At 38.4% G+C, this 14,344-nt stretch overlaps 1 protein-coding gene across 3 annotated transcripts in view; it reads right to left on the bottom strand.

Annotated features, from left to right (window-relative positions):
* Positions 1 to 14,344, bottom strand: part of mrn (general transcription factor IIH subunit 4 marionette) — a 127,751-nt gene that overhangs the window by 26,506 nt on the left and 86,901 nt on the right. For all 3 annotated transcript variants that reach the window (XR_010859973.2, XR_010859974.2, XM_067146472.2), the window contains exon 8: positions 6,201 to 6,603. Coding sequence is in view for 1 of the 3 variants with exons in the window: in XM_067146472.2 (XP_067002573.1) it covers positions 6,219 to 6,603 (385 nt within the window). In the remaining 2 variants the exon portion in view is untranslated. The remainder of the gene's footprint in view (positions 1 to 6,200; positions 6,604 to 14,344) is intronic.

The following is a 14,344-nucleotide window of genomic DNA, read 5'->3' as shown; positions in this document are numbered from 1 at the left end:
TACATACCACTTAGTCGAGCAGCTCGTCTTCTTTCTCCCAAGTCTTCCCAGCCCAAACTCTACAATATTTTTGTAAAGCTACTCTTTTGGAACTCTCCATTCATTTGGTATAGCTCCTTCATGCAAACAATAATCAAATAAGTACTTCAGATATGGTACTATATCCCAACCCATTGTCTTTAGTATATCCCCCGAAACCTTATCAATTCCAGCTGCTTTTCTAGTTTTCAACTTTTGTAGTTTACTGTAAATGTCATTGTCATCATAGGTAAATTTTAATACTTCTTTAGCAATAGTCAGATCCTCTATCTGGACATTATCTTTGTAACCAACAATCTTTTCATAGTGCTGACTGAATACTTCTGCCTTTTGAATATCCTCATATACACACTTCCCTTGTTCATTAATGATTCCTGGAATATCCTTTTTGGAACCTGTTTCTGCCTTACAGAACCAATACGTACACTTCCATTTTTCACTAAAATTTGTATGACCGCCAATTATGCTTGCCATCATGTTATCCTTAGCTGACTTCTTTGCTAGATTCAATTTCCTAGTAAATTCCTTCAATTTCTCCTTACTTCCACAGCCATTTCCAACTATGTCTTTCCAGCCTGCACCTCCTTCTTAGTCTCTTTACTTCTCTGTTATAATATATTGGGTCTTCACCATTCCTTACCACCTTTACAGGTACAGATCTATTTTCACATTCCTCAACAATTGCTTTAAACCCATTCCAGACTCTGTTTACATTTTCATTTATCGTTTTCCATCTATCATATTTACAGTAGAATCTCGATTATCCAACCTAAACGGGACCGGGAGTAAGTCGGATAACCGAAAATGTCGGATAATACAGAATATCTTTGAAGATGAACTGAAACAAACAGGAAGGCTATACTGTATTACTATGTTTTATGGTACTCTATTTATTGACTTACCAATTCAATTGTACAGTAGATGCAGTACTGAACGAAAACATTCCAAATGTCTTACAAAAAGAAACTTGTCAACAATGTCTGCTTGTCTGCTGATTCACGTTTGCTTGGTGCGAGATCCCGCCATCGACGATAATCCTTCATTATGAGTCATCGTTTTCTCCTTTTGTTCTGAAATGCCTCGTACTTCATCTTCCTCTTTTTCGTTAGCATTCACAAAACCAAGCTTATCAGGATCAGTTAGTTCAAACAGCTAATCTTGTGCACACCACTTACATCTTGAGTTGTAGCATCCTCACAGACTGGAACGCAACTCAGTAAGGGAACAATGTTTTTCCATGTCTTCTTGTACCACCTCCTCTCGATGTTCAACCTCACTCAACAATAAGTTCCAAGACTTTCTAATGTCGTTGTTCCAACTTCTTTCCATGACTGCGCTATACAGTATGCCACGTCTTTCATGTTGTTTCATTGCCATTGTTCATTTTCTCTATCAGAGATGAAAAGAGTTTCCGCCGATATTTCCTCTTCAATGTTTCCAGCACACCTTGGTCCATTGGCGGCATAATGACGTCACGTTAGGAGAGAGGAACATGAACATGAACAGGAACAATAACAGAAATGTTTTAAATATCCTAGGCTTCTTTGCTTTACCGATCGTAAGCAATTTTGCTTTTAAGTTCTCAGTAATATTAGTACAGGCAAGAACAGTAACTTTCCTTACTACGCTTGTAGCCAGGTGCAGATGTCTTGGCTTGGGCTGCGAGAGGTTTCGATGGCAGCATCTTGAAATTCAGTCCAGTCTCATCACAATTAAATATCTGATCACCGGTTAATCCTTCAGCAAGAATTATTTCTTGAAATTCCCTTTTAAATTTCACGACCTCATCGGATTTAGCTGACAGTTTTTCTCCACAGATATTAAGCTGCCCAATGCCGTACCGTTTTGGCCACCGATCAAGCCACCCAGCACTGACAGTAAAATTAGGGTCCCCTTCATTAAAATCCTTCTGGAAATACATTGCCATTTATTGTGAAATGGGGCCAGATATTGGCAGGCCTTTTTCCTGGTTTTGAGTGAACCAAAGAAATAGTACTTCACTTACTTTTTCATACTCACATTTTTCATTGTTTTTCTAATTTTCAGTGCTCTAGTAGAACACCACTTTTGAATTTCTTCCCTCTTATGTTTCCAGTCTCCCACTGTAACACGTCCAATACCATAATCTGGAGCCACTTTTTGAAGAGTTTCCCCTTCGTCCAGTCTCTTTAACCCACTCAACTTGTCTTCCACAGAAACAATCACTTTCTTCCGTTTACTCGCCATACTCACAGAGGGTATGAAAACTATAACATCCACACCCACCAATACCACACTGAACAATGACTGAAAACTCGCTGCACCTGTCCTTGAGAAAAACCCGGTCCTATCGCATGACTGCCAGTGCTTGTCCCACGCTCGCACCTCCACACCGGGTGTCCCAGAATTGCCTCCGTCTAAAGTTCAAATTAAGCCTACCAGTGTCGGATAACATGGAATGTCAGATAAGCGAAGGTCGGTTGAGCGAGACTCTACTGTACCTTTTTTTTTAAACTCCCTCATACCTGTTTTATCAGCTACTGTATATGGTACTGCCTAATAGTCCTAATTTTAATATCTTCCTTCCTTTCACATTTATTTTTAACTACCACAAAAACAGCTTCGTGATCACTAATACCACTGATCATAGAGACAAGCTTCCGACTGGAACCTTAAACTTTATGACTCTAACAGGAAAATGCAACGAAATCACAGATTTAATGAACAATAGACATATTCACATCCTAGGGCTAAGTGAAACCAAATGGAAAGGTTGCAACACAAGAATGTTTGAGGATGGATATAAATTATACTAGGGTGGTAATCCTGCAGTGGCAAGGAATGGAGTTGGTTTATACTCCATAAAGAAATTGATAGTGTAATAGACATCTCATTCATCAATGAGAGATTAATCAAAGCTAAAATATGCCTAAGTGGAGAAACCCAAACTGTGATCCAAGTTCATGCTCCCCAGCAAGATTGCAGTGGCGACCAAAAAGCAAGCTTCCTAGAAAAACTAGAGGACATCATTGATGAAGAGAACATAATGATAATTGGGGATTTTAATACCCAGGTAGGAAATGATGTCATGTTATGAAGGAATTATTGGTCCGTAAGGATTTGGTAATAGAAATGAGGAAGGTGAACTTCTGGTTGATCTATGTACATGAAACCAACTTCTAGTGAAGAACTCATGGTTTCAGAAACGGGATAGCCACAAGACAATGAGATACAGCTGGGATGATCAGTATAGATCAGAAAGTAAAAGATCAGATAAAGAAGCAATTACAGCTCTGGAGACAGCAGATGAGAATATAGTTTGCAATATGAAAGATATCAGGGATACAATGGGACAGTATTTTGACAAGCTCCTAAATGGCCCTAATGAGATCTCTGTTCAAGATGTAGGACAGAAAACAATAGAGGAAGATATCCCAGTTACACAGACAGAAGTAGAACAAGCCTTCCGTATGATGAGAAGTGGTAAGTCAGCAGCAGCTGATGAAGTTACAGCTGACAAGATTAAAGCTGCTGGTCCACCAGGAATACTGTGGCTGTATAGAGTTCTCAGAACAATATGGAAGGATAATGAAATACTTGAAGATGGATAAAAGGGATGATAGTTCCTATCTTTAAGAAAGGGAGTAGAAGGAAAAGTGAAAATTACAGAGGCATTACCCTCCTATCACATGCCCTTAAAATTATGGAGAAGATCATTCAAACCAGAGTAAGGGATATACTAGAGCCTATCTTAAAAGAGGAACCACATGGCTTTAGGGCTGGAAGAAGCACAACAGATCTGATATTTGCTTTGAGGATGTCGGCAGAGAAACACTGGGAAAGAGAAAAAGATCTAATTATTGTGTTTACGGACCTTGAAAAGGCATATAATAGTGTTCCTAGATCAACTATTTGGAAAAGTCTTAGAAAACTTGGTGTTCCAGAGTACCTTATTAGGAAGATCCAAATGCTATATACTAATTGCAAAAGCTGTGTCAGTATTGGAGATGGTCACTCTGAATGGTTCAATACAACCAAAGGAGTACAACAGGGAAGTGCCTTATCACCTCTTCTATTCATAGCAGTTATGGATATCATTTTAAAGGAACTCAAAGGACAATGGGGCAATATGGGATGAAACAGAGGAGGCAGTGCAAAATAATCTGAATGCATGGTGTAAGAAGTTTGATGATTATGGAATGAAACAACCCATCAAAAACAGTAGCACTGAAAATCAATAGACATAATACAGAATCCAACATAAAAACATAGGACCACCAAGTTGAAGAGTAGAACACCAATTCAGATATTTAGAAAGCGTAATGGCTAGTAATAATAGAGCTAACATAGACATAACAAACACAGTAACCAAAGACTGAATTTAACAGTATCGTTAGACACCTACTATGGGATGAGAAGGTCCCACAAAGAACAAAAATGATCCCGTACAAGTCATATTTCATTCCCATCCTTACATATTCTCTGGAAACCTGCACACTAACATCCAAGTATTGTAATAGGATTCAAGCCTGTGAAATGAAATTTCTTAGAACTGCCCTCCAAAAGACACGACTTGATCACATGAAAAATAACGAGATCCAATCTAACCTAGGTCTAAATGAATCAATGGAGGAAAGACATCTAGACTTAAATGGTTTGGCATGTTAAACGAATGAATAACATAAGGTTACCATGTGCTTATTTGGAAAAGATAATAACAGGTAGAAGACCAGCTGGAAGACCAAGAAGATGGATGGACCAACTGAGGGCTGGAAGGGCAAACCGATGACGATGAACGCAGATCAAGTACCTCAAAATCATTAATGTGTACAAGCTAATATCAGTAGGACTCCTCAACCTTGCCACCATTCAGTCACCCTTACATCTACAGACTTCAACAGTTATATTAACTGGTGAAATAATATCGTGGATGACAATGAATGGTATTGGTTTAGTGGGCTGAAATATCTAATCTGCACTGGGTCTTTGATGCTAAATATAAGGACACCTTTCAATCAGTACGCTGGAACAGGGATTATAATCCAGATCTGACCTCTGTATCCTACGATTACCTTGACTAACCTCTCATTACCACAAACATTGTCTTACCTAGTTTCCTGAACAGCCAACATCGGCTGACCCTGCTAAAAGTCAACTTACGAGCCAAAGATATGACAGATGGATTTTTCAGCTAATATTATGCACCCTCCTGTATTTGTACTGTATGGCAACATCATTACACTACGAGTAATAATAACTAAGAATGCATGTTGTCAGTAGGTCAAGTATGTGAATTTCGTAGCTTGGGGAAGAGGAAAAAAAAAGTTTTATTACAAAAACTGACAAAGAAATACCATTTGGAGATTCAACAACAAATCAGCTGCTGGGTATCTCACAACGCAGTTCTCACAGTAATTCTTTGTCACGGACGCATCTGTCAAAACCCTTCTGTTATTGGACAAGCTGTAGACGACTACAAATATTGATGGATGTTTATGACAATGACCAGGATGTTAACTAAAGATTCGCTTACAGTTACTGTCTGAATGCATTGTAAAGAAAAAGTTGGCTGCACAGTCAGGGAACAATAACTATTTCATGTCTGGTGATACAAACATGCATGCACACAGGATTCTGTTCAGAACAAGCCTAACCTCCGTGAAAGTATGAATTCATGTGCAGATGTTACATTTATTTTATTTTGTGTTAGAGGTGTGCCCTAGTCATAGTGGCTGAAGCTGCTGGATGGCCACAAGCCATACCATCATATTACATTATTAGAACCAAAGAATAAACAAAAAAAAGTGATTCAGAGCTGTACGGCTAAGTACACAGAAGATATGCACATAAACGGCATCTAGCTACACAAAAGTACTACAATTGGTCAAATACTCTAATTCAAAAGCAGAAAGGAGATAAGCCTGAAAGTATGCTCATCAACTTCAGTGAAAATAAATCTTAACTGAATGGGTCTGACAGAGGTGTTTTTAACATAAACAAAAGGCTGTGCTGTACCTAGTGTTAGGGAGTTAATTTCTGTGATAAAGAAATAAAATTAATTCACTTGACAACATGATATTCTCATAAATATATTCTGAGAGAAGTTTTGTTTGGAAATGTCTGGTGACATTTTCATTTTGTACAGTACAATAGGATTTAGTGTAAAAATAATAATACATTACCTAGAATGTTTACTGTCCTCAGTTGTTGCTCTTGTTGTACCTCTTCCAGAATCTCTTAACCTCATCATGACCCGATCGGGTGACAACTAACGTTCTTTGCTGTGGGTTGGACCACACTACTACACCCAACTCAGTGGCATAATCTTTAAGAACATCAAAATCCGCTTGGGACAGGAACTGACTGTACAGTACTCCTTCAGAAAAGACAAAACGGTTGCGCTCATTCTCCCACAGTTTTATCTGATCCACTATGGTAGGTGGTAGCGTTGGGGGACCAACAGCTACCATACGAGGATGAGCGTGGAGTCGTAAGAAACCCACAATCTGTTCTGCTGTGATCCCACTCTTGAGAGCTTGCCTCACCGATTCCCTCGTTAATATACCTACTGCAAGATTGGGAAACCTGTAAAAAAAAAATTGGAAATAAATCAGTAAAAATTGCCTAGAAATGGCATATTAGCTGGGGAAATAATAATAATAATAATAATAATAATAATAATAATAATAATAATAATAATAATAATAATAATAATAATAATAATAATAATAATAATAATAACAACAACAACAACAACAACAACCATCATGTCTGATGTACCATTTCAAGTCAGGAAATCTGGTCTAACTAGAGCTCGCTCAGAAAAGTAATTGAAACCAGCTGAATGAAAATGAGAAAATGCTTGCATTAATTACAGTATAGTTCTAGTTTACAATATGTTAGCTAAAATAAAATGAAATGGTGTATGGCTTTTAGTGCCGGGGGTGTCCGATGACATGTTCGGCTCACCAGGTGCCGGTCTTTTGATTTGACGCCCATAGGCGACCTGCGCGTCATGATGAGGATGAAATGATGATGAAGACGACACATACACCCAGCCCTCAAGCCAGCGAAATTAACCAATGAAGGTTAAAATTCCCTACCCTGCCGGGAATCAAACCCGGTACTCCCGTGACCAAAGGCCAGCACGTTAACCATTTAGCCATGGAGCCGGACATGTTAACTAAATGTTGTCCTCACCCTGACAAATAGTGTTGATAACAAACTGGTTTTATCTCATTACAGTACAGGTTTATGGACAGAAAGTGTTACTTAAACAATGCTGAACAACATACATTGGTTTCATTGAACAATGTATGGAATGATGACTTCTTTTGTGCACTTCTTTTTTTTTTTTTTTTTAATGTACAGTGTGTACACAAAAGAATATTGGTTTCAGATAGTTACTACAGCTATGTAAACAACCTTAGTCCTGTGTTTCAAAAATCCGATGAAGGAGCAACTGAGAAAGTTTGTACTGTAGACATAACTTGTTGCTTCCTCACCCTGTCACTTGACAGTGCCACATTTAAGACCTGTACTACGACTGTCAGATAAACATCCAGATAAGTTGGCTGCAGTTTTGCAAACTGGAAGTTAAATATTTTTCCTGCGTACTACCGTCCAGCTCCATAGCTAAATGATCAACGTAGTGGCCTTCGGTTCAGAGGGCCCCGGGTTTGACTCCCGGCCGGGTCGGTGATTTCAATCTTAAATGGTTAATTCCACTGGCTGTGTGTTTGTACTGTACTCAACATCCCTGCAACTCATACGCCATATACAACACTATCCTCAACTACCAAAACACGCAGTTTTTCATACATTCCAGATGCTACCAACCTTTGTTGGAGGGTCTGCCTTACAAGGGCTGCACCAGGCTTAGAAAGAGCCACACAAAATTGTTGTTGTTGTTGTTATTATTATTATTATTATTATTATTATCACCATCATCAATAATCTCACTCCAGTTTTTTTCCTAATTTCGTGTGGCTATTTCTAGCCGAGTGCAGCCCTTGGAAGGCAGACCCTCCGATGAGGGTGGGCGGCATCTGCCATGTGTAAGTAACTGCGTGTTACTGTAGTGGACGACAGTGTTATGTGTGGTGTGTGACTTGCAGGGATGTTGGGGACAGCACAAACACCCAGCCCCCGAGCCACTGGAATTAACCAAAAAAAGTTCAAATCCCCGACCCGACCGGGAATCGAACCCAGGACCCTCTGTACCAAAGGCCAGTACGCTGACCATTCAGCCAACGAGTCGGACATCTCACTTTAGTGTAAATACTTTATAGGAAGTTGTTATGAAGTCAAAGAAATTTAACCTTAATGTCGCCATTCAATGGACGAATCACCATGAACAAGTCGTAGGTATACCCTTGCTCCATATGAGCACCACAGAGAGGTCTGGAATAGAACTCAAGCCTTTGCCATGCAAGCTAGTGATTAGGAATTGTACACCACCACTTCTAGTACCCTGCCAACTAACGTTTAGAAGGCACAAAAAAAATTCTACTATTGGGAGTCAAACCAACAAATAACAGTGACAGCATCAACAGATGATACTGTAACGACTATGGCTACCAAGGAAGCTTGATGTTATGCTGCTTGCTTGCAACTCATATAGGCCTACTGTTGTTAGTGGCAATAACCTGCTAGCTCGGGAAGTATTAAAAACTCTGTCATAGCTGGACAGGAAGCATGATATATTTTATACATATATATATAATTTACCTTTTAATAACTTATTTTTTATTTAGCATCATGCAGATGCAGATTCACCAAGATGTGCAGCCATCTTGATTCTTACAGCAGAATCCCAGACAAGAGCAAAGTCCATTTTTGGCTTTGCTAAACTAGGGAATATTCTTCCAGATTGCATACAAACAAATTTTGTAGTACAAGTTTTCAGGTGGTGGTGGTGGTGGTGATTACTGTTAAGTACAACTAGGCAACCATCCTTTATATAACACTAATCAGATAGAGAAAACTGAAGGGATCCGACACTTCGAAAAATGAAAGTATCAGTCAAAGAAAGACAAGGGTCACAAAGGACGTGAAAATGAAAGACTCCCTAGTCCTCGCAAACCTAATCCAACTTCCGGATAAATGTGCAAACTGCTGCACAAATTTAAACCACACCTATATCTGCTGTCATAATACAGAGTTCCAGTTTTCAACGTTCTACAGAATGCAAATCATACATCAGTAGTTACAGTTCACCGTGAGGTTTGACTTGTGGATGTGATTTTTCCATCTGACAACATCAGCAATGGTATAAACAGTTCCAGCACACGGCAGGGTGCCCATGTAAAGGGAAGAATCAAGAGGCATCCACGAATGTAATACAAGACAGCAAACCTACCAGGGCAAACTTCTCGCCCTGACCTAAAAATTCTTCCATTTTAACATCTTGTAGTAATTAATTTGAAGAAAAATAGAAGGAAATTTTGCACATGCTCACACACACACACACACACACACACACACACACACACACACACACACACACACACACACACACACACACACACACACACACACACACACACACACACACACACACACACACACACACACACACACACACACACACACACACACACACACACACACACACACACACACACACACACACACACACACACACACACACACACACACACACACACACACACACACACACACACACACACACACAAAGAAAAAAAGGCTAATTTTAATAAAAAATAGATGCTGAATTTTCTGGTATCCTACCAATACATAAATGTGCAAAGCACTCATAATGGATATTAGAAACAGGCTGGCACAAATACAGTGAAATTTCGATAGAACGATTCTGCATGGACAGAAAAAAAAAAGAAATTGTTGTAGAGCGAGTTGTCATTATAAAGAGGGATTTGATGATGATGATGCTTGTTGTTTAAAGGGGCCTAACATCTAGGTCATCAGCCCCTAATGGTACAAAATGAGACGAAATGACAATTTAAAAGTCCAAAATCATCCACTGACTAGAATTCAAAACGTGATGACGAAGAATGAATGGATATGAATTCAAAACAATCAGTGGATCCAACCCGCAATGCCCCACATTCCCAGAAACTAGCATTAAACTACTGACCAAGGGCCTGCTTCTAAAGCACAATACTGAATCGATGATGCTTGTAGTCTAAAGGGGTCCAAAATCCAGGTCATCTGCCCTTCATAACGGTACTTATCACTAAGAAAGTAGACATTCAAAATTGTTAGGTATGGGGATCCACCTATTCAATACAAGAAATAGTGAATAGTAGAACCATGGTATTTGTCATGCTGCGGTATTAATCAAAAGTAGCGTAGACTCGTGGTATTCCACACATTACAGTACTACTCACAGGTAATGTAATTCATACTGACCTCGTAATTTTGATTTCTCACATATAATTGTTGTTCACACTATCCCGTACTCCACTACTGTGAACTACAGTAGAAACATGGCTGCTAAAGTTTAAAACAGTCCTTGGAATGTAAGATAATGTGTCACAACAAGATAATGAAGGGGCTATCTTAGTTTAAGCAGCTGTCGAATTGCTAAAGTAAATCCTTCCGGTATGCACACTACCTAGATCTTCCTGAAATTCTGTACCTGCTGAGTTCTGAGAGTTGCTTAACAAATCCACCCATAAGGTAAGTACGGTACACAGTTATAAACACTCTTCTTGCTATGCTTACACAATAGGAAAGTTCATTCTTCATATACAGCAGTAAGAGATGTTCCTAAACATTCTAGAATTTGTCCTTAATCTGTTTCTCTTTTAATAAAAATATATATCAGCAAAAAAAAACTCCCAACAGGGAATTTTTAGCAGAAATGTACATCAATTACTTACAAAATACTAAATGGTATAAAGGAATTGCATTATGGGTCAGATATTACAAACTTGGTTTCTCCAGTTTTCACTGCCCTTTTAACCATCCTGCAAGTTTTAGACTGAGAGGTCCACAACCTCGCCATAATCACTTATGTTTTAATTCCGTCATGTCTTTTGTTTTCGTACTTTTCTTCATTACGTTTTAACACATTTTTTAGCATCAATTATGTAAAAAACTTTAACCTGTTTTCACTGAAGACGGCTCAAACGAGATGATTATTACTCCATCTAATAATGGAGTTGTGTATATATTTATTTGTTTTAATTTTCGTCACGTCTCATTTGTTTTCATACTTTTCTTCATTATGCTTTAACACATCTTTTTAGCATCAACTATGCAAAATATTAACCCTTTTTTTCCCTGAAGATGGCTCAAACGAGTTGGTAAACATGTATGACTATTAATACTCCATCTAATAATGGAGATGTTTATATACTGAATAGGAGGACATATTAAATTTCCTTTGTAAAATAAAAATGGATCAGATATGTTTATGACATTTTTGCTATAATAAACCAAGAAGTTAACTAATAATGTCACTGAATCAATTAAATAAGATAGACCCTAACATTAAATTCACAACAGAAATTGAAAATAATCACACACTCAATTTCCTCAAACTCACAGTACAAAGAAAAAAATAAGTACTTGTCATTCAAAATCTACAGAAAACCGACCCAAACCATTAACACAATAAAACAAGATTCGCTTGATCCCAAATCCATAAAACAGCTACATTTTATAGTACGATCAATAGAGCACATAACCTCCTCCAACCGAGCTTGATAGCTGCAGTCGCTTAAGTTCGGCCAGTATCCAGTAATCGGGAGATAGTGGGTTCGAATCCCACTGTCGACAGCCCTGAAGATGGTTTTCTGTGGTTTCCCATTTTCACACCAGGCAAATCTGGGGCTGTACCTTAATTAAGGCCACGGCCGCTTCCTTCCCATTCCTAGACCTTTCCTATCCCATCGTCGCCGTAAGACCTATCTGTGTCGGTGCGACGTAAAGCAAAAAAAAAATCCTCCTGTCGCATGAAGGTTTTAAAAATGAAATTAATATTCTTTGCAGAATAGCAATTAACAATGGCTATATCAAGAACTACACGGACAGAATCTCTACACAGTATAAAATAATGCCCTTGATCCTGCCTATCCATCTGTGAAGGCTAATCTCTAGAACCACTGGATGCATTCTGATGCTTATTTCACCATTCTATAAAGCATTTTTCGAGGAAGGTTTATGTGTACAAACATCCATCTATGACCAAAGGAAGCCGAGCAGCAATGATTTCAGTGAAGCAAGTTGAAGGGAAAAAAATGGCCTTCTGTGTGCCTTTTTAGCTTACACCGGCTAAACCATGAGAGATACATCTATACTATGAGAGTAAAAATTGTTCAGTATAAAAAGTTCTACAAAAAAGTCTGCAACAGCATGTATCTATCCTTAAAACACCCCACTATAAGGGGTTTTATGTTACAATTTGTAGTAAAAAAACCAAAGTCAAATTTAGAAACAATTTTTAAATTAATCAGTTAATCCTTATTAAAATAAACTGTTTATTCACCTCAAGCAACTCATATAGATTAAAATATAATTTACAGTATGTAATTTTCATCTATAGGAGATATCGTCAATTTCATTTTTCCACGAAATCTTCATTCTGAAATATGGAAATATAACAATTTCACTGAAGCAAGTGAAAGAAAAAACTTTGTCAATCCATCGTTCTCGCTTATGCTGGCTAAACCATCAAACCAACATCTATACTATGAGGGTAAGAATTGTTCACCATAACAAGTTCAACAAAAAAAGTTCATGACAGCATATATCTTATACATAGCCTACTATAACTGTTTATATGATACAGTTTGCAAAGAAACACGTCAAATTTAAAAACGACTTGTTTAATCACCTCAAATAACTAATAATGTAGATTAAAATGCCATTTACAGTACATAATTTTCATCTTTCGGAGCTATCAACGGCTTTGGCCAGCAGCCAATGGTTGAGTGAAGACTTTAGAGAAGAGTGGATGTGTTGCGAGTTTTCACTCTTAATTTCATTCTCCTAGTAGTCATTTCTGTATTCTGTGTGTGAATATTTTGATCCACAGTTTGTTTGGAGTTTCAGTGGTAATTTGATGCATCTCGGCCTTTTTCATTCAGTCTGAACATTTCGTTCCACAGGCTACAGAGTTGAGTTGGTATCTGTTGGGGGGGGGGGGGGGGAGGGTGTTTGGAGTTTCTCTAATAATTTGGTGCAAAGGGAGGGATGTGTTTGGAGTTTTGCTGTTAATTTCATGCACCTCGGCTTTTTTAAATTCTGTCTTTAAACGTTTCATTCCACATGCTGCGATACAATAATTAAATGTTTTCCAATGACTTTTTCTTACATATATAAAATCTATATAACAAGACGTGTAGTCTTCAGAGAGGCCTAGTGCAAGTCTTTCGAGTTGAAGCCCTATAGGCGACCTCACTGGAGCCCTATCTATGATGATGATGATAATTCTGTGTGGCTATTTCTAGCCGGGTGCAGCCCTTGTAAGGCAGACGCTCCGATGAGGGTGGGCGACATGTGCCATGTGTAGGTAACTGCGTGTTACTGTGGTGGAGGATAGAGTTATGTGTGGTGTGTGAGTTGCAGAGATGTCGGGGACAGAACAAACACCCAGTCCCTGAACCAAGGGAATTAGCCATTTAAGGTTAAAATCTCCGACCCAACCATCCATCAAGATTCCACACCCCCACATACCCATAAATGCGCAGCATATTATAATATGGTACATCGCGCTTTTAGCATCCGGCTGTCTAAAAAAGAACTTAAAAATGAATTAAACACCATTCGCAGTATAGCTAAATTTAATGGCTACAACAGCTCCTTTATAGAGAAAATCATTAATAAACACAAACACCAACCTTCAACCACCTTAACAAAAGAAAAAACCCACAACAATTTTTATCTACTTTTACGGTTAATAATAAACAAGTCTACCAATTCACAAACATATTTAAAAAGCAAGACGTCAAAATAGCCTTGTAAATAAACTTGTAAAAGAAACAAAGATATTTTATACAATACCAATTCTATTAATAATAGCAATGAGTTCACCAAGTCAGGTGTTTATAGACTCAATTGTAATAATTGTAACGCATCTTATGTCGGTCAAGCAGGTAGGAAAAATGAAATGGCATATGGCTTTTAGTGCCGGGAGATCCCAGGACGGGTCTTTTGATTTGATTCCCATAGGCGACCTGCGCCTCGTGATGAGGATGAAATGATGATGAAGACAACACATACACCCAGCCCCCGTGCCAAGGAAATTAACCAATGATGGTTAAAATTCCCGACCCTGCCGGGAATCGAACCTGGGACCACTGTCACCAAAGGCCAGCACGCTAACCATTTACCCATG

This window comes from Anabrus simplex, chromosome 4 (assembly GCF_040414725.1).
Source record: "Anabrus simplex isolate iqAnaSimp1 chromosome 4, ASM4041472v1, whole genome shotgun sequence".
NCBI lineage: Eukaryota > Metazoa > Arthropoda > Insecta > Orthoptera > Tettigoniidae > Anabrus > Anabrus simplex.
This window is presented reverse-complemented; position numbering and strand designations above follow the sequence as displayed.